The sequence below is a fragment of the Calidris pugnax genome, unplaced genomic scaffold, assembly GCF_001431845.1.
Source record: "Calidris pugnax isolate Ruff unplaced genomic scaffold, ASM143184v1 scaffold103, whole genome shotgun sequence".
Classification (NCBI taxonomy): domain Eukaryota; kingdom Metazoa; phylum Chordata; class Aves; order Charadriiformes; family Scolopacidae; genus Calidris; species Calidris pugnax.
Window position 1 is genome coordinate 15598266 of NW_015090990.1, and position 21325 is coordinate 15619590.

The following is a 21325-nucleotide window of genomic DNA, read 5'->3' on the forward strand; positions in this document are numbered from 1 at the left end:
AGCAGCGTCACAGTACCGTACGTCTTGAAGGCCGTGCTAAATTCAGACCCTGGCTCAAGCTAAAAGGCTGGGAATGTCATGATGTGCTGTTCAGGGCCAGCTTGCTGTAGAGGACGGCAGAATTCAGGGCTGCATCCAGACCCACAGTCCCCATTCTCGCACTGCTGGGAGCACTAGGTTTGCCCTACTTGTTTGACTAGGAATAAATGGGACTGGATTGGTTTTCTTCCAGACCGGTTGTACTTCGCCTCATTATAAACTTCACCATGTGCCATCCTGTCCCCTGCCTTATCTCCGCGTCTCCTTCAAGGGCAACGCTGGAATGCAAGAGGGCTGCTTTTGCTGAGAGCCGTTCTGAGCTGAGAGGAGAAGCAAAAATGGCCCTTTCTCCAGCTTGGTGTTTCAAACAGCTTCCGCCTGCGGGGAGGGGATGTGTTGAGAACGTGTGAGAGAAAACACTGAAAAGGGAGAAAAGGCACAAAAAGGGAGGGGGAAAAAAAAGTACAGCAAGGAAGCTAGAGACAAACTTCAAGTTGTGGATTATTTCTCACCCAGGCTCTAATTAGGAAGCCTCTTATGGGACTGTGAAGCTGTCAGGCTGCCAAATGTCAGCGTGTTTATCAGAGATCAGGCGAGTCTCCAGCAGCTGCAGTTTGGTGCCACGATCCTCCTGGGTCCTTCCAGCCTGTGTGACTCACACTCGACACTGGCACCTCCAGAGGCTTCAGGAGGGCTTATCCTTCTCCCTTAAGAATCCAAAAATAAACCTTTTGCTGGAATCTGGCCTCTTCATTCCAGTTCTGTGCAGAGGGGGTTAACCATAGGGTGCAGAGCCGCTTCTGCAGTATGTGACTCAGATTCCCAGGGAAATCCCCAGCTTATCTGATGGAGCCTGTTAGTCTGCTAATTGAATAAGCTCCTATTAAAAGTGCAATGTTTTTTAATGACTGCTAACAAAGGGCCAGATTCTGATCTGATCTTTTCGCTTGGGATCATTTTTGCTGATGGTCCGGCCCTGCCCCTAATTGCAGCCGTGAGGGGTGGAAGGGAGGCAGCTGCCTCCCCAGAGCCCAGCCTCGCTCCAGAGGGCAGAGCTGTAACCAAAGCGCCAGCTCTAGGGCTTTCCTGGTGCAAGTCAGGTACCAACTGGGCATCGAAACTTCTGTCTTAATGAGCCAGCACTTCATGAAGTCTAATAGGCAGGAAGCTTTTAATGGGGATCTTTAGGAAAAGGGCGAAGGCTGCAGTGCAGCCAGCAGTGGAGAGCATTTGTTGGGAGACTACCAGTGAGTTCGTGTAACATAATTGCTGCAAATATCAAATACGCAATCCAAGCTGTGCTCTGAGTAATTAACTTTCCCAGTGTTGAAATCAGGTTGATTTGTTGATTCTGCATATAAGATGTTGTCTGTGTCTGCATAGGAAAAGGGCTGTGTATGCCTCTGCATAAACACATTCAAACCTTAATTTTAATTAAAATTATGTGCATTACATCTGTATCTCTTGTTTTCTATGGGAATTGAATTTGAGAAGGTATTTGCCTAATAGGAAAGCAAAAAAATGTGGTTAGCATTTCAAGTTAACTTAGTTGGGTTCCAGGGAACTTGCGAAGGAGAGGGTAACAGCTTTGATTTCAGCCAGGTCCCATCTGCCCCAGGACGCAGTTGAGCTCTCTCGCATGACCCTGTGACCACATTTGCCTTCCTTGTCTCACCTGAAACTCCCAGTGGGTCCCCCAAGCCTACTTGACATTAGAGCCATGAAAAGTTATCCAATATAATTATAATGAGATGTTTTTTATGTTTTTTTTTGATAGCCAGGAATGAGATCTGGCCACCTTCACCCCCATGCGTCTCCACACCCACTCAGTTCCTTTGCGCGTCCTTTTTGTTTTTCTCCTAGGAAAGTTTCAATTAAAATGCAGGAGATTCTTTAAGAAGGTCCAAGGTATCCACACTGACACTGAGCCACTGCTTTAAAAGTTCATAAGCAATCCATAAGTGGTGGCTTTTTTCCCCACAGTAACAATAGCGAAGTGTCAAAAATCTCAAGCTGCTGTTATCAGAGGCAGAGTCTAAAACCCCTTTCTCAGCCTGTTTTCTCTTCCCCACTCCCGAGTTGTCAGATGCTGTGACACGGCTCCATCACGCCACGACTAGCAGTCCCAACAAACAGAAAATGATTTCCAACTGGCAAACACGCTGTTTACTTTCCAGAAAAATTGCACTTTCCCATCTGACAGCTGATCAAGGGATCTCCTGCTGCTGTCAGCATGAAGAAGTGTTTAAACACACGGATGGAAGTTTAAACATTTTCTCATTATCACAGAATAAAAAAAAAATTAAAAAATAATAAAAAAATAAAGGCATTGAGACTCTCCGACCACCTGCTGTGCCGGTAATGAAGCGGTGTCACATGACCAGCCGGCGAGGACTTTTATCTCTGCCCCAATATCATTACTGAAGTGACACCTGTCACATGACCCGCATCAGGGCTTTCATCTGGGCTCCCCAAATGCAGTTCTGGCTTGTGAGGGGGATTTTCCTGGCGCTTTTTCCCCCTTTAAAGAGCATTGCCCGCTTGCGCCGTTACAGACAGGGGTTTGCAAGTATTAAAAGTCCTCGAATTTTTTCTAGGGGATATGTAATTTGGCCAACAAACTTGCTCTGGGCTGAAGTAAAACAGAGAATCTTGGCCTGGGAAAGAAGTTATTTCATTTACTTCAAGATGTTTTTAAAGCAAATATTTAAGTCTGCTGTTAAACTCTCTTTACATAAAAGAGGATGTTAAAGGATTTCTCCAAAATCTCAGATTTGTTTTTAATTTTTTATTAGGTGGTGAGAAGAAATAGTTTGATGACCCTCGAGCACAATGATCTCCATTTACGTGCACTTCATAAACTCTCACCTGCTTTACCAAGGCATCCTACCCATGCCAAGAGAAAGTCGTTTCTGGAAAAAAGGAAAGGTCAGTCTCTGCCAACTCTCTGCCAATGTCTGGGATTTTTTGTGAGGTCTTCAACAGTAAACACCTAGATTTGAGATGGGCCCACATACACGATAGCAGCACTGAGCACTTATTCACAAGAACCTGTTCAGTTATTACCTCAAAACAGAACATCAGTCATCCAGATGTGACAGGGGACGGCCACCCACACGAACTACATGTGAACAGGTCGGAGATAAGAGAGTCTGAACTTCATGGCTTTTTCCTGCTCCTCCTTTCCCACTCCACACTCAACCATGCATGAAGTCTGGTACTTCTCTGACCCCTTTGTAATCTGATTCAGCTTAATAAAGCAATGAAAAAACAACCCAACAAAAGAGTTAATAATTTTCCACCTGTTTAGTGAGTTAAATCAGCTCATCAAGGGCTTAGAAAAGTGCCAGAGAGCAAAAGAGAGACTGTGAAGCCTGAAGCAAGGAGGGGAATGGAGAAGCAGGACTGCCTTTTTGGGTGGCACTAACTTGGTGCATGAATTCAGATGTGTTTCTTGTTACCTACTCTTCCTGACTTATTACAACACTATGTTCATTTTCTCTGAGAGCTGTTGCCTCTGAGATTGTGCAGGCCAGGGGATGGAAAATCTACTGAGATCAGTACTCCTGACGTAAATAGTACTCCTGTTAGTTTGGGAGAGGAGCGGTTCTGGGGCAATTTCTCTGATCTGGCATATTTTAGGCATTGGGCCTCCAATGTTGAATTAATGAACAGAAGAGTGCTGGATTGCAGCACATCCCTTTGCCAGGGTCTTCCTGGCTTTCTGCCCCCCCAGGTTCAGAGCTAGAAGGCCCTTTGGCAATTTAGCATAAGGGCTTTAGCCATTATTGGTTAGCAGTTATGTAAAAGAGCAAAGCCATTCTCTCTGCTGCTCCAGGGCAGAAGAAATTTACAACTTATGTTCTGGATAGACAACATGAGGAAAGTGAGTCAGTTCCCATCATTAGATCCCTCACTGCCCATGCATAACAAATCCTTTCATTTAACATATCTCGAGCATTTAGTGGCTCCCAATTAGGAACAGACATCCAGCCATAACCATCCCATGGCAGGCATTAGAGATCCTGCTTCTTCACTGCTCTTAGTCCAGCCATGTCCAGGAGTGCATAAGTAATGCAGAACCCCCCTATCCTCACATGGGTGTCCTATTCTGAACATGCATATGACAACACAGCATCACTCAGAAATGGAGAGCTACCTTCTACCTACACAGACAGCCATCCACTTTAGAAAAGCAGTGCAACAGCCAGTGCCAGCATGCTTAAGAACTATTGTTTTTCTTTGAAAAAGTTTCCAAATGCCCTTCTCTCCATGAGTAAACCTGCGCATGGGAAGCTGACACAGAGATACACGCCTAAGCAGAACTCTACAGGATACTCTGCTCTGATCTTGCTAAAAGTGCTGTGAGGTCACTGTAATATTATTCCAGATTCATTGCAGAGTAAATGAAAGGCAGAAGGTCCAAATATTGAGACAAATTTCTGTTCAGGATTGCAAAGGGAGGTCAGGCATTCACACTCACTTTGACAGTGGCTGTTGTTTGGGAGATCTAGGACCATGCAATCCAGAGATAGAAAGACTTTTTGGAACATAGCATGCCTCTTCATCAAGGCAGAAAAATTTAAGGACTGTCAGGTAACATGAGGAATACCTCTTGTTCTCTTAACTGAGCAGTGCCTGCAAATTGTCTGTTCTTTTATGTAGCTAACCTGTATGTTCCTGCAACTTTGTCTACAGCAAGGACAAAGGGGAACACAAACAGTTGTGCTGCTTTCTGTCCAGATCTGCAGTGTTTGGTTAGCAAACAATGGAGTGGGGTGGGGCTGGAGATGTAGGTCCTTTACACTAAAATCTCACCAGTCTTTCTATGGCTGCCACCCATGTCTCTGGTGTTTCCCCATAGCTCCATGACTGGTTTTGTTCCAATGCCTCAACATTCTGCATAATTCTTGCTCAGAGAAGTTCTCCCAGTCATGCCAGTGACACTACTCAGATGAGTAAGAAGTATTCAAGAAGGTTTGCATGCCTGCTCCTTAATGATTTATCTTTGTTTTCCTTTTCTTCCCAGATCTACTGCAAGGTTACACCAAGACTTCTGGTTTCCGATCTCCCAGAGCTGAGAAAAAGTCACAGATATCTGAAACTAAGCGGACTAGTACATGAACACAGTAAGTTACTTGCTTTCCTAGTTCTTCCAGGAAGAATTAAATGAGAAATTTCACAGTAACTGTAGTTGGGAAGAGCTCTCTGATTTCCCCATCTATCCTGATCAGCACTCACCTCAGATTAGTTTTCCTTCTTATAGTCTGTCAGCAGCCCTGAGATCAAGGAGATTACCCTGGTAACTCATTAATGAGCCAGGACTCTCTGCAACAGCTGGACTAAAAATGGCCCATGTTTGTCTGCATCTTAATTCTTTGCCATCCCCTCTGCTCATCAACACCTGCACACATTTGGGACCCACTATAAGACAACCCTTAAATTCAGCTCTAAGCAACCAGTCTGCAATGCACATGTCTAATGCTCTGCTGGTGTGGAACCAGTATGCTGGTAATCCTGTTAGTAATGGCAGAAGCTCCCTCTAGGAAATTATAACAAATAGTCTTAAACAATTCCTTTTGTTGACAACTTTATCCAAGAAACCATCTTCCCTGGAGACTTCACTCAACTTTTGACTAATCCCCTCCTTCCCTCAGGAGCTCTTTTGTTGAAGGAGATTGTAGGCAAACCCCAGGAATGACAGGTCTCTGTAAGCCTTGGATCAGCCTCTACATTCTTTCAATTGTCATTCCCCATCTGTCCTGTTTGTACATCGATCTTCTGGTCCAGGGATCTCTCTATTAACTGACACATGGTTGAGTTTATTCTGAAAGTCCAGTGTCCAGACTGTGCTGTTACATCTTCGTTGCCAAGTCAATCTTTCTGACATTGCTTTCTGAAAAACAAAAGGCAGGACATCTGCACAATTTCATTCTCTTCTACTGACAGGTGATTTTTAAAAATACCACCACCACCCCCCCTCTAAAGAAAATAATTGTCCTTGTTTTACACTCCCAAAGATTGTACTTCATTTTTGTCAATATCAAGAGTTACTTCAAAGGTCCTTGGTGTAATGGAGGGTAGAATATACCCCTGTTGCAAAGGGACTCTGTTAGGATAAAAATCCATGGCCTCAATCCTGAATCAAAGGGAAAAATAAATCCTAATTCCAAATATTCTGCAGGGCTAGTCACTTCAGTTACTTCGCTTGTTAACAGTTGATTTAAAATAAGCTCTAATTTTCCTGTAGATTCAACTACACTTAGCTAGTACAGCAGTACATACATATAAGAGGCACTGTGTTATTTATGTGCATTTTAAGAGGCAGCACAAGAACAGAAGCAGATTCCAATGACCCATACGTTCCTCCTCAGCAGGTAGAGGGAAAGAGGTGAAGTAGGGTGGAAAATGGATGGGGTGTTGGCACAGGCGCCTGGCACTATCTCTTCCCTTCCTGAAACCAGAAGGAGAACAAGGAGGAGACTGTGATGATGTTTTCCCCCTTGCTGTGTTACTCAGGGCCCACAGATTCATGGTTGAGCCTGGTATGTTTAGTTTTTTGGTTTTGTCTATTTTTGTAATTTAAGTCAGGTTGGCCAATGAAGGAAGGCTGCCCAGTTTCATTATGTTCCCAGGAAATTCCATTCTCTCATGTGCCAGCATGAGGCTGTTGTGCTTTAGATGCCTATCTACCTCTGATTAGATTTGAAAAAGCATAAAGAGCCCCCTGCTTTCCATTGGTAGCCTATTAAAATGACAAAAAAAAAACCCAAACCACTGTTTCATTTATAACCTTGCTTGCCTGTCTGAATCCAGATGCCTTTTTTAAAAAGAGAATTAATAATATGAACACCATTACTTATAGAATGTTTTCCTGTAGTTAAGCGCAGAAGAAAAGTTGAGTTGACATTTCAGCTTGGTTAGTATATTTTGTAAGCAGTTCAAACAAAGGGACACAATCACTTTGAGGCCAGGTTAATCTTAAAAAGAAAAAGAAAATATCTAAGAGTATCTCCTGCTATTTCCATGGTTTCACTATTTTAAATGATGTAGTTGTGAAATACTCTCAAAATCAGTTAAAACTGGCCAAATCAAAGTTCATTGAACACTGAAGCATGAGTGCCTTCCTCAACTGAATTGTCCCAGAAGCCTTAGTGGAGCTGACAACCAGCTTTTTTGGCAGGATTAGTTCCCCTCTGATCACAGAGAGGGAACAGCCACCCTGTCTGCACTTAGCTGAGCAGGTGAGCAGGGAATTTATTCAGGCTGCCTCCAAAACCCAATCTGGCCACAAGGCTGGCAATGTCAGGTCCTTCTCGAAAGGACTCCAGGCTGTCCTGTCTGCCTGCTGTTGTCTAAGTGATGAGGACAGATGGGGTAGAAAGAGGCTGTGAGACCAGGCACTGAGTGCTGGGTCCTGATCCTATAGCAGGTACATGCCATCTACCTGCATTTGAAAGCACAGATGGGAAGCTGAGGTTTGCTCTGCTCTCACAGCTCGGTTGCTTCTTAGCTTGGCAGACAATAAGACAGTCAAACTAATTTGGCCCCAAGATCAGTTACCAGGTCTGCCCTGCAAGCGCAGACCCAGCTGGTGACACTGACTGGACACATGCTGTTAACAAATGCACAAAGTAAACAAAGAGACAGGATATAATAAAAGGGTATTTGCTGGTAATTTCTTTCAATAACAGTGATTTTAAGTGATCTTTTGGTCTTCTGTAACAAAAAGGACATGAAAAATGTTGAAGCTGAAGCATCATTTTGATGTGTGTCATATTAAAATACTGATTAATTAAAACCGAGGATGTTAAGAGCTAAGAAGATTTTGCCTAGCTCTGCTTAGGTTCCATGGCATGTGAAACCAAAACAAGCAAGCTTTAAAATGTGAACTCAACAGACAAGGACAAAGGCAAACAAAGCAATTTGGTCAGTTTAAGCAATGGGGAAATGAAGCAATATTTTGGCTGGGGAGGCATCAGAGGAAAGGGCACTGGTCTGAGACTTGGGAATATGACGAAACAAACCCAAACCTCCCATGATACCACTAAGCATTGTGCAGTGAGGGCCACTGGCTTAATGATTGATCTCTGCTCTCTGAATGTGAGATTTCCCACTCTGTCCTCAGCCTGGGATGTGGTCGTCCAGCCCTGGGTATCAGTTCTGTTTTCCCACCTTCAATACAAAAAGGAATTAATGTGCTAAGGATGACAGCAGCAGCTTTGACAGCGGCAACTACACGCTTACCCAAGAATTAGTCAATCATCCCTGCTTTCTACCAAAACTTGCTCCAGCCTCTTGAGAGATGGCCTTTTCGGTAAGAAGCGAACAGGTCACAGATTTCAGGTTGCAGTCTCACTCCTGGAACTGTGAGCACTGATTGTCCTGTGGAAAAATCAGGTTAAAGAGAAAGCTGCAAAATGGTCCTTTCCTTCACTGTGCTACTTTCCTAATGCTCTCCTGTGACATTAGCCACAATACAAACTAATACAGGATCCTATTACTCACCGCTCTGTTCCTTCTGATTTTTATTGGAAAATTATTTCTTTAATCTAGGCACCCTTCTCTAGAAACCTCATTTACAGTTTCTTTTCCTTTTTATTTTTCTTTTTCTTGGAGCAACCAGCAAAATATTATTTGGTAGACCAGTGGTGGGAATGCAACCAGCTAATCAAAAGGATTCAAATGGATCTATGCACTGCCAAGCTCTCTCCTTCCCACCCAGCGGAGGGGGAAAAAAAGAAAAAGAAAAAAGAGATAGAGCGAAGGCACGGAGCTTCTCTCCTTCAGCAATCTCACAAATGCAAAACCTTCCACTCCAGTGACTCCTCATTAACTTACCAAATCTGACAGTCTAATTATCGGAGCTGCTTCACGCTTAGAATAAATAAATACTAAAGTGGGTGTTTAAAGAAATTGAGCAGTGAAATTCAGTCATCTAGACAGTCAATAGAGAGAGAGTTTATTTTAAATTTTTATATTCTTATGTATTTATATCATTTTAGGATAGATAATGAGATAGTTGTCTTTCAGGCTAATTGAGTTCCTAGGCTCATGGTTGCTTGCTGTCACAATCTCAAACTTAGCTTTAACTTTTGTGCCTTAGAAATCTGATCACTACATCCCCATTTGCTCTTTTCTGCTGATAACTGGGTGAAGGCAGAAGTGCACCTGAGGATGGCAAACGACTACACGGGAGTTCCAGTCTGGATGTCTTTCACAGCAAACAAGACAACTAAATCTTCTCAGATTTGCATTTAAGAGTGTTAAAGGGAAAGTGGAAGTTAAAGAAACCTCAGATAAAACTTGCAATTAGACAAAGTACAGAAAAATGTCTGCTAACCTCTGATGCAATAACGTCTGCCTCCATGAAGGGTATTAACAGCACTCCCCCCAAGAGTAGTACATCTCCCTGAACAATAAGACCTTTATAGAGATTCTCTGGCCTGAGATCAATGGGATTCAGAGCATTTGATCCATGTCTGTAGGACTTTGTTTCCACAAGTCATGTGGGCCAAACTTTGCGCCAGTTGTGCTTTTGCAAGAGCATGAGCTGGGGAGTGAGCGAAGGAAATCATCCTTCTTTTCCCATCTTCACCCTGTGCTCCTAAACAGGGCCCAACATCTGCCAGCATGATGTCTGCTCCAGGCCACCCGGGAAGAGCTTAAACAGGACAGCATCTCCAGAGACCTGTGCCCTTGGCACACATCCACTGTGATGATGCAATCACTCTTTCCTAGGGTGGTGGCTTAATGACATAATACAAAACCTCAGTGTCCTATCAGTATTTACGTGAGCAGACTTTCCACCGCTGTGGAGATCGGGCCAGCTGAAGTGAGGGGTGTTTTTCCTGACTTACGTGAAGATGTGCTTTATTACCTCACAGAAAAGACTGTGTTTGGTTCAGGAGTGATGGCTGATTTGCTGCTCAACACCAACTTTGGTTTATTCCCTTATTAAGACACACTATAAACCAGATTGATATACCTGGTGGGAACTTCACTTTCTAGGTGTCTGTATCTGATTTGCAGTGAAGGAAATCCATTTGCTCTATACAGACGTGGCAAAGCACAGAGGTAAAAAAATGTAAGTGACTATGTAAACCTTTTAGCTATGTAGGAGAAGCTAGGGAAAGCAGCCAACCCAAACAAAATGTCCATGAAAGCCAGGTCTTCTTTATATGTGCCCTGTGATAACATCTACCAGCACTGGCTAATCCCAACAGTTACGGGATTTTTGGTAGGCAATGGCTTGCAGCCCTAACCTCCTCATTTCCTACACTTCCTTTGCATTAGTTTAGATGCAACAGGGCATTAAAATGACAGTGCTCTGTCGACACCAAGCCTCCCTCCTCCTCCTTGTCTCTGAAAAGCTGAATAGTGGGCTGTTTTAGGAGAAACGGTACAGTGTCATCACCACCTGGCACACTGGTTTTGAATTGCTGGGGGGAGGTAGCAACCAGAGACCAACCATATCCAAAAGGAGCAAGTCCCTCCTGGTCAAAACCAGGATCATATCCACTCAACACGCAATCCTCCTCAAGGAGCACAAATTGGACTTGATGACTGACTGCTGTGCTGATGGTATGCCCAGGGTTTAATATTCCCTGAACTGTGAGAGAGGGCTATACTGAGCTTGGACATTGGTCTGGTGAGGACAGGACCCCTGGCCCATGTGCCTGGGTTGTTTGGCCAGAGCTTTTCTTTCAACATGTTTTCTTGGGAGCACACTGGTACTAATCCCAAACCCCACTGCTCACCCTCCCTGCTTGCGAGCCTGTTCTAAAGCATTTGAGGGCAAAAGAGAGGGAAAATAAACCCAATCTATAACTAACAATAATAAGCTGCAATTGTTACTGTGTCTGACCTGTCTGACAGCAGAGTGAGATACCTCCTCAGAAGGCCCTTTGCACTTCAGGACTGACACTAAGTTGAGAGCACAGCTCATGCTTTCTTGATTCAAGGATCTCATCTTTCTTCCAGGAGTGATTAATTGGACAGAAAACATTCTGCTTTAGCAGGTGGCAAAGGGTTAGACTGAAGTTTTGTCAGAGCTGCTGCAGTGCAGGGCTGCACTGCACAAAGATAATTGTCTCAGGATTGGCTTAGGCCAGAAAAAGGACAGCAAATGCTCCAGTTTTACAAAAGGTCATCACTGCCACCCCTTAGGCTGCTAGCCACAGTGGAAGGAAACTGGAGAATACCATCCTCCTCTCCTTCGTTGCCATATCCAGAGGTGCTGGTGGCATGTACAGAATTAAGGCCACCAAGACGATGAGTGGGGTTTGAACCCGGTCCTTAGCAGTCCCCTCTAGTACTCGAGGCACAGGAGCAAGCAGCTGTAGGAGAGGCCCATCTGTGGACTGGCCCCACTTGGCGACAGAGTCTTCCTCTTACCGCGTGGGCTACTCTTTTTTCCTAGCACTTTGCATCCAGATGTGCATAAGCAACAGCAACCTGTTCTCTGCAGGAGCTGACCACCAGGAAGCAAAGAGCCCCTTGATCCCTCTCCCCCTTACCAGGGGTAGCAGCCAGCCTCTGGTCACCAGCATTCCCCTTAGTAATCAGAAACATGCTATTATTTTTGAAACATTGATCTCTCCAATTATTTTTTCCTGGGAATCGACCTTTGAAAAACATCCTTTGGCTTTCAGCTTGTGATAGCAACTTATAAAAAGGACAGTTATGGCTATAATTATTTCATAAAAATAGAAAATAATTTCTTATGAGAACCTTTTATTTTTTCAAATGCTGTTTCCCGCTTACTCTCTCACATAACTTGGGATCAACCCCCTCCTCCTTTCACCTTTCATCTCTGGCTCATTCTTTGCCCTTCTCCTTTAACTTTCTCCTTCAGAGGATGGGGACTAATAGCCGGCATCCTCCAGAACAAAGTGGGAACAGAATATATTTAAAATCTGCACCGTGTTATCATAGCAACCAGAATTTTTAAATTATACAGTTCAATTCCAAAATAGTGTGATGCCAAAATCACATAAGAGAACAAATGTCTTATACAATTATGGCAACAGGGATGGCTACACGGGAAATTATTCAGAATTGCCTAATTTTTACAGGCTTAATGAGTCAGTCATGAATATGGTCTTGCATGATCATACTGTACTTGTTTCAGCCCTGTGCACTTTGATTCCCTTCCCAACACATCGGTTGCTATGATAACGCCATGCAGTTTCCTGTCCACAAGGTGCTTCTTGCCACAATATGGGGGATAATAAATATGGGATGGTGCATAAACCCAGGTGAAATGCATCTATCCCCTCTCTGGCAGCGTGCTGGAGAGATTGACACATTATGCCAATCTCTTTTCTCATTCCTTCTGTTTCTCCTCACTCTCTCCCTTTCTCTCACATTGTCTGTCTCTGTACCTGTTTTTTTCCACACTCTCTCTCTCTCTTGGCACTGACACTTTCATCTTCTCCCTTGGGGATTGGAGATGTCACTGCGGGAAGTGCTTGTCCGCCTCTCCGGCAGCAGCAGAGCCCTGTGGCTTTGACAAACCTCATTTAATTGGGAGGAAGCCAGGAGGGTTTGAAAGAACTGAAACATCCACGAAACTCCTTTTATCAGGCATAATTTAAACTCTGCATGGAAAAAACCCTATATGTATAAAGAAAAGTCAACTTCCCTCCTGCTGTGCGTGCTCCCCTCCTCCCCCCCCGGCACAGGCAGGCTCCTGCGAGATTCCATCTTTTCATTTTTCTAAAAGTGTCAAAGTAGATTTGTGCTCTGTGGCTGGGTGAACAGAAAAGGAATGCAGATGTCTCTCACTCATGCACATACACACAGAGAGCACCTTCTAAAGGGCGGCGGATTGGGAGAGACGCGAGCTGGCTGCTCCTTCACTTGGGATGTGTCGCAGGAGCCAGAAATTAAGTTTTCAAATAGCTTGACAACACAGTCCAAGAAGGCTGCTTCTTAATTGCTCCTGTCTTTAAAAACCCCACCAAAGTAACTAGTGTAGTGGGTGCCCAGGAGGCAACAGGGAATGAGGGCTCTCTGGCCTATTGCCCCATAGGAGGGAGCTTTTCCTAGTAAGGAACAGAACCTGTAGCTTGAGAGACCCTGTATTTATTGTCAGCTCAGGGCAGGAGAGGCAGATCAGTGAGTGTGCAGCTGTGTGCTTAAGAGAGTGGAGCAAGGGAAGAAGAAAATAAAGCAGGTAAAACTGAGGGAGAACTGGTGCGACAGGGTACAAGGAACAGCTGTTGTCTCTGAACATCAAAAGGGAGCAAGAGGAGCTGTGCAAGGGAATTGGGGCTAGCACATCATGCTGAGCAGCTGGGAATTCAGGACATCAGGAGGGATTGGTGTGTGAGTTACACTGAATACACAGTGTGAGCCAGCCCGAGGGAAAGCTCTGGGCCCCTGGGGTTACAGAATGGGGGAGAAACGACCTGTCAAACATATGCACCTCCGCTTTGTAAATGTACCATGGTGGCAGCCCATCCGGGTCCCCTTCTAGTATTAACACTGTGGTCAAGTGGAAGAAAACAGAAAAACAAGCTGTCAGATTTGCAGTGGGATGTAAACTTTGCAGCATAAGGGAATGAGGAGGGCAGGCAGGCAGAAAAGAGAGAGACATCCCGGTGAATGGCAGGGACTTTCAAAGTACAGAAGAAACTCATAATAAATGGAATGTGAAGTAGCTCTTTCTTGGTGAGCTGAAATCGAGTTAACTTACCGGCAGAAACCTGATAGAGCTGAGGAGGCAGAGGGCTGAAGAAGCAATGAAGCAGGGCATCTTGCGCAGAGATCCGGCCTCGAGGGAAGGCTGTAAGCATCCTGGAGGCCAAATCCTCCGCTGCTGGCACCCTGCTCAGCCTCGGAAAACAGGAGAAAAAATAGCACATGAGATGAGCACAAGCCAGAAGGCTGGAACCAAAACTTGACCCAGCCCTTCTTGGGGCTTCAGGCAGAGATAGTGGAGGGACACAGGGAGCTGGATAAACCCACCCCAGCTGTATAGCTTTCCAGGACATTTCCTTTTCCATGTGAGTTTGATTATGTTGGAGTACAGGATTTATATATACATCCTATATATAATCCTGTATACATGCAGGACTTCAGCTCAAACTCATGTTTTCAGAGGAATTTCAAAAATAAATTGTTGTTTTGTAAAAAGAAGGTTGTAAGTAAAAGGGGAAGTGCAGTGCTAAGGGACATGGTGTAGGGGAGGATTTTGTAGAGTAGGGTAGATGGTTGGACTCGATGATCCCAAGGGTCTCTTCCAACCTAGATGATTCTATGATTCTATGAAAATGCTGCTGGGGAGGCTGTATTTTACGTGTCATAACTGGAGCATCAGAGGTTGGTGTTACCAATTTACAGCAACAATGCAAGTGCACAAAATAACCTGACTGGCCCACTGAGTAGACCAGAGATCTAAACTAAAAAAATACAGAAAATACCATTTCCCTTTTTCCTACCCTAGTACCAGTAGTGCGGCTGGCTGTAAAATGTATTAGGGATTCACAGAGATGAATCTATTTCTCAGGATGAGTGCTCAAAATAGATGTAATACACACGTGCTCCATGCACAACAAATACCAATGCCAAGTGGCTGCTTTCTAGAGGAGCACACAGCTGGGAACAAGGAAGTGGAAGGGAGAAAACAAACCAACAAGGAAACAAATAAAAATAGTCATTTAGTTTTACAGCTTTTAGTTTGTTTGTTTGTTCTGATCATGTTTCAGCGTCAGGAGGCCCATCAGAGCATGGCCTGTTGTGCTTCCCCCCCACAGCCCCCACCAGTGCTTCCCCTCCAAGTGACATCAGGCGCCGGGATCCCCCTGCTCCTGCACTCCCCCTCCCTACACAGGACATTTGACGTGCTGAGATTTTTGCTTTGAGGAGATAAAATGTAAAAAAAAAAAAAAAAAAAAAAAAAAACCTAACCGCCTTAAATGTAAATGTTTTTAGCCGTTGTGCAAAAATGAATTGCAACCTGCGGAAGATAAAATAATAAAAGGTTTCTATCAGCATCCCAAACCAGCCTGCTCAATCTGGCAAGAAATAACAGGTTTACAGAAATCACTTTGTACACCGTCTTAAAGCGGTAATTGTTTTTAAATTTTATTTGCACTGTGTAGAGTGTGCGTGCCATGGTGTCACGAAAAAAAAAAAAAAAAAAAAAGAAGGGGAAAAAACACAGGGAGAGAGATCCTGAGAAACAGATTTATAAAAGGTATCTGGCCTCACTGCGGTAGGTAACTGCTGAATTCTCACCTCCAGCAAAACAGTTCGAGCCCCTGCTGCCTTGGGGAGCAGGGACAGGAGAGGGAGCCAAAGCATCCAGCCTGAGGCTGCTTGCTAGAACTGTACCACAGGCTGCCCCTGCCACGGCAGGGTCTTACCAGAGACCCTCTGCCCCCTCAGTCCCTGCTGCTGCAGGCTCCCACACTGGGCAACAACATGCTTCAGTGCTTCCCGCCATGGCTCAGGCTTCCTGGTGGTGGCCGAGCTCTGCACAGAGCTCCCCTTTGATTTCTTAATTGGCCATGGAGAGTCATGGCTGAGCAGTCTGTATGAAGCAGCTCTTTCCTTCTTAAGAGCTGAGCATGCCAAGGCGCCCGTTCGGCCATGCTGGCGTAAGGACCCTGTAACATGGAGTTGGAGCTGGGCCACACACGGCCCAGAGCTCTGCCACAGGGGTGCTGGACCAGCCTGTCCCTATGGGGCTGTAATGAGGCCTGTCAAGGGATTATAGCCACAAAGCAGGAGTGCAATACAGCAGAGTTGCAAGGAATATAGTTATTTCTTTGTTCAGGCTGAGAGAGGATTTGTTCTCTTCCAGGATCTGTGTTATCAGGGTTTGGGACATGCTGAGCTTTGTGTGTTTCTGAAGATGTGCATGACAGCGGCTGGCATTTCAGCAACCTGTGCTTTGCTGAAAACTTCAGCATGTTTGTTCAGCCATTCAGAACAGCGTCTGGGAAACCCAGCTCTGAAGGGCAGCACGCTTCCCTCTGAGCAGCACTGGATCCCAAGCAATGAGCTGAAGAGATAATAAACAGCAGCAATGAAAAATGTGGTTACATTCTCAAAAGAATATTTGATTCTTGACCTGTGCATGAATACAAGAACAAATTCTGTCTAGTCTTTTCCTACATAATTACAAAGCCTGTTGTATGCCTCAAAATCAGTATTGGGGGGCAATTAAATTTCAGTGACTCTCTGAGCTAGGTTAGGGCACTTTACCCGATTATAAATTTCTTTCACTGACGCATATATACGTTATGTGTGTGTGTGTACATATATATGCTTGAAAAATACTCCTTTCTTTTAGCACACGAGGGAGTGATTGGGTGGTGGTGGTGTGCCTGGTCAAGCTGAGGTATGTAACCATGGCCCTAGTCTCATAGCTTTTGGCCACTGAAGAATGTGAATTTTCCCCTCCAAACTAATCACAAGATTATTTCATTGTCTTCTAAAATGCTGTCCTAGCACGTCTTCTTTACCACTGTTGAGCAACATTCCTACAGTCTGTTTCTAGAAATGAAAATTGGGACAGTGCGAAGTCTGTCTTCAGTCTGGGCAAGAGGGCCTGGGAAAGTACGACCTTCCGAATCGAACTCTGCCCTGAAAAAAGCTGTTCATAACGTCACTGAATCACTGCTTATCTGAGAATAATCACTACTCCTCTGAGAATAATAAACCCACTACGTGCCTACCTCTGCTGCGATCTCTCGAAATCAGTTGCTTAACTGATGTTAGATCTGCTTGTTACTACAGAGCCACCCGGCTCTTCCTGAGCTTGCCAAAAGAGCTCATTTCAAGTTAAATGATTGCATAAAGAAACAAATAAACCCAGAGGCGATTTTGACGTTGCCATTATAGGTAGCTTACCTGTCACAGATGACTGGGAGTCTCTGAGGTCTCCTGGAAGCAACCAGTCCTAGAAAGTGTAATATGCAATCACAGGATTAAATGAAAATCAAGCCAAAACCCATTCTTTGAGCCCTTACAAAAAAAGCCATGCTCAGAATTTCAAAGGGCCCTATAGAATCTGTCATCTTAGTATTTATAAATATACATTATTCCTATAGGACTTGAGTACCAGCATTGATGTTAATAAGGCTGTTCCAGTTCTGTAACCCTTTCCTTTCATGCATCTGTGAATATAGGCCTTGGGCCTCCTTCTGTTACAGTGCCAGTCTTCGCTTTGACTTCAATAAAAACAGCATCAGTTCCTAAAGCCTTCACATGAAGGAAGCAGAAAGAGGTTTGCAGGCCTGAATCCCCAGCAATTGTCTTGGCTTACCAAGGGGCTGCTGAGCCTCATGGATTGCCCTGTGGGCACACGGGGCTTTTCTGCATGGATCTGGCAGAAAGACTGGGGATGGAACAAAGGCACTTGAGTCCTGTTCTCTTCTTGCCCACTGCTCTTGCTGTCAATCCCTCACTAAGTTTGTCGTTTATCAATTTAACTATTTTCATGCACCCTTTGTATTTACTGATTCAAATATCTCTACCAGACTGGAACTTTGTGGAGTTTGCAGTTTTGAGAAGACTGTGTTGTTGCCATTTGTCAAGCACCCATTTCTAAACATTGTGGAAAATGTAGAGGAATACATTCCTTACATGTTTTCTTAGGAAGCATGAATTTTCTCAGGCTTAGATATGAATGAATGGCTTAAGTCTGGAAGATTTCCCATTAGAGCTGATCAACAGAGACATTTTCTTGCATCAGAAAGGTTGTAATTTCTATCCAGCTACATTCTCCTGAGCACCATTTCTGACAGCAGAGAGGAATGGTGCTCTCACCATGAAAAGGAGAGTGGGAAAGGTGGTGTAGACCTCTCTTCCAGCCCAGCCCAGACAAGCATTCCCTGCAGCAGCGAGACCACCAGGAGGCAAGTGCCACTGGTCTGTTGCCAGTAGTCTCAGAGCTCAGCTGGGGCTTATGTCGCACCATCCGAGAGCATCTGCTGTCCCTTTCTGTCCGGGAGCACCAGCCACATCACTCAGGGACAGAAGCTGCTGGCTGTGGGCAAAGCGGGAGTCCCCTCTGCCTTTCCGGAGTGCCAGGCCCAGTAACTCGGTAACTCAGTGTCTGACTTGATGCACAGACAATTTGAAAAAGTGTAAATGACTGGACTTTTAGCACTTAACCTTTCCAACAGCAATCTTTCACCATTAAGCCAGGCAAGCAGGTTGTTAAACCTGTCTATCACAGGGTAAGTAACAGTTCACAGTTGAAGTGTTGCCCTACACTCAAATACTAAGGTAATTGCTAAAGCAGTAAATGGCAATATAATCTGGGATGGGATTCATGACTGTTTAGGTGCCAGAGCACTTGAATTATTGCCAATATATAGAGGTTATATATTAGTATCTTGAATAACCTCTTCCCAAATCAGTCACTGAGATTAACTCTGGCAGAACAGTCTTCTTGGATCACTAATAACATTCTCTATGGATCCTCTTTCCTTCATTTTGCCCCCTTGTCTGTAATAAAAGTGTAGAAATAAATTGTCCTTATTGAGTAGAGATGTAAACTTTCCAGGCAGAATAGAAGAAAACAATTTAGAAAAATGGTTTGGAAAGGCATAAGATTTTTTTTGTATGAGGCAGAAATTTTTACCTCTTAACAGAGCTGGCCAAAAACTTTCAGATGTTGTAACTTTCTGCCAGAAAATTTTGATTTGTGAGATGGAAACATTCCATTCAATTTCCTTTAATATTTAATAAAAATGTCAAGATAACTTCAATATTGTACTTAAACTCTACTGAAATCTTTTAACATTAATATTTTTTAATGAGTTTAGCATAAAAGTTAAAAATGCACATTCAGTTGATAACACCAGGACAAAATGTTTCAATGGCATCTGACTGAAATGTCACTTTGTTTTTGTGGAATGCATTTTCAGGATTAACATTCCAAAGAAGAAATAGGATTTTCTTTATATTATAGATAGAAATATCAGCTTGCTTACGGTGAACTGGGAGGAATACCTGAATTATGGTCTTAGCTGTCTTGAGCAAGCCTCTTGACTTAAATTTATCATATATGTAACATGGAGATTAATAATTATCTACAAGAGGTAGTGCAAGAGCCAGTGAGCCAATTACTGCTGTCCCTGTCCAAACACATCTCTCAGTGGAGAATTCTGCTTGAGTGAGGACTGCCAAACTTGCCACTTTGAGTATACAAAGCTTTGATTATAAATGGAAGATATGGGTAAGAAAACAGTGTGTCTCTGCTCAAGGATTTAATGCAGTTAACTAATCCACTTTAAATCAGTTCAGATTAATCTCCTGACTGACCCCATATAGACAAACCCTTAGAGAATGCTGAGGCCCCATTGTGTTGAGCAGGGTAAGAACAGAGCAGTAAATATTTTCCCTACTGTAAAAATTAAGACCTATCTAAAATTGTAAAACAATGTAAACAGCTACTCTTTAGAGGTAAGAGATAAAGACTATTTGGACGTCATTCCAAAAAGTGGATGAACTACTGATTTAATCATCTTATAATGATGATATAGACATAAAATGATGGGATTGTGTAGGGCTGATTGGCTTTTTTTAACAATACAAGTAGATCTGAAAGGTAGCGCTGGGGTTTGTTATTTTCTGTCGGTATGCAAGGCAGTGTGTGCTAATGAGGAAATACCTTCCTATATGAAAACCCAGGTGGAAGTGGCTAATGAACTGATAATGAGGCAAGCAAGCCAGAGGACAAAAGTTAAACTTTCCTAATTGATGAAGAGAGAGAAAGAGGATGCCAAGTGCTGCTGGATGAAGGCGCTGGGGCTGCAGGCTCGCGGAGAAAATTTCTCTCATTAGTGAAATCTCTGTGGCTTCAGGATAGAAGCAGAGCTCTGTCTGTGTGGCAGGCTGGAAACTGCAGCCTGTGCCCAGTGCCAGACAGATAGGAAGTTTCCGGGCAGCCTGGCCAGCATATACTGTGCATTAGTTACAGTGCTGCTCTTCCCTTTGGGATCAAAGCCACATGCAGTTTATTATGACAATAAAAATTTCATCGTTTTAGAATTCAGTTTCAAACCATCCCATTTTTTAAATGAAGCATCAGCATAAAAAGTGAGATAAATCAAAAAAGAAGGCAAAAAAAAAAAAAAAGGTACTCGGAGTGCAGACTTCATCTGCATTCTCAAAAATGTCATTTGAAGTTTGAGGTTCAGAGCCTGCTGCTTCTTGCCTCCATCTGCTGGTGGCATTTTGGAAGCGCAACAGAGACTAAAAACCTGTACTCTGGAACAAAGTTGACTCTGGAAAGCTTCTAAATCTCATTCAGCGTAGCAAAGCCTGCAGATACGTGAAAAGCTAGGCTTAATTTAAAAGTCATTGCTGCATCTGAAAAAGCCCAGTGTAAAACCTGTGTCTGCTAAGTGATACTACCTGCCATAGGAAAATTCATTACTCGGCCTGTGCGATAAACCAAGGAGTAAAGCTTGCTCCTATGAGTTCATCATGTTATGAACAAACGAGCACTGTTCTCCACTCTTTGGAACCCAAATGTCAGAAAAGGGAAACAAAACCCAACTTGGTGCATCGGGCGCTCCAGTATTCCCAGTTTGGCAAAAGCACTAGCTTAATGTCATGGGCTGTGATTCCTAATCCTTTCCTGCCCTTGACCCCCGCTGTCTAGATTCAAACTTGTAACCATTAATGGGGCTGGATCAAAACACTGGCCTTCTGGTGTCACCAATGGTGTTTAGAGGGGATTTAAACTCCCTGCTTTTCAGCGCAGTGAAATGAACACAGCAGTAGATTAATGCAAGGATTTGAGCTCACACAGCATGAGAGCTTTCAAAAATAGTGTTAACAGAGCTACAACTGCCTCTTTCAGGGGAAGCAAAATGAGGGGAACAGAACAAATGAACAAACACAGGGCAAAGCCTTGTCGCTACGGGCAAGGCTCCTAAGCCTGGGGCGCCAGGGAGAGGGCCAGCGAGCGTGCTGAGAAGTGGGGCAGGAGCTCTCCCAGGCCTTCATGTTCTGCAGGAACTGGTTCTCAAGCCAGGGCTGGGGTAAAACTGTGCTTTCGGGCCCCACGGCTGCGTGTAATTCCCTACCCCAGCTGTCTCTCCCGCAGGCAGAAGGGGAGATCACACGCTGCAGGGCTGGCCAGGGAAGAGTTCCTCACCCATCCTTCCTGTTCCCCTGGGGTCAGGCACAAGTTGAGATTTTGGCAAACTGTAGGCAATGGGCGTGAGGCCCATTTCTGAACTTCTTTGTGCGAGAAGGCACAGGGGCATAGGGTGGACAAACAGTCCTTTGCCCATTTCACCCCTTGCTAATT

General features: G+C 44.2%; 2 protein-coding genes across 2 annotated transcripts in view; one reads left to right on the forward strand and one right to left on the reverse strand.

The window, feature by feature from the left end:
• Positions 1–5178, forward strand: part of LOC106895182 (endogenous retrovirus group K member 18 Pol protein-like) — a 151891-nt gene extending 146713 nt beyond the window's left edge. Inside the window, 2 exon segments of the mRNA XM_014954383.1 lie at positions 2835–2967; positions 5069–5178. The gene's annotated coding sequence lies outside the window, so the exon portion shown is untranslated.
• The window catches only part of CDK15 (cyclin-dependent kinase 15), a 107232-nt gene that overhangs the window by 62391 nt on the left and 23516 nt on the right, over positions 1–21325 (reverse strand). The window contains exons 12-14 of the mRNA XM_014954150.1: positions 16906–16938; positions 13742–13881; positions 8319–8424 (exon numbers count right to left, since the gene is read on the reverse strand). Coding sequence (XP_014809636.1) covers positions 8319–8424; positions 13742–13881; positions 16906–16938 — 279 coding nt within the window. The remainder of the gene's footprint in view (positions 1–8318; positions 8425–13741; positions 13882–16905; positions 16939–21325) is intronic.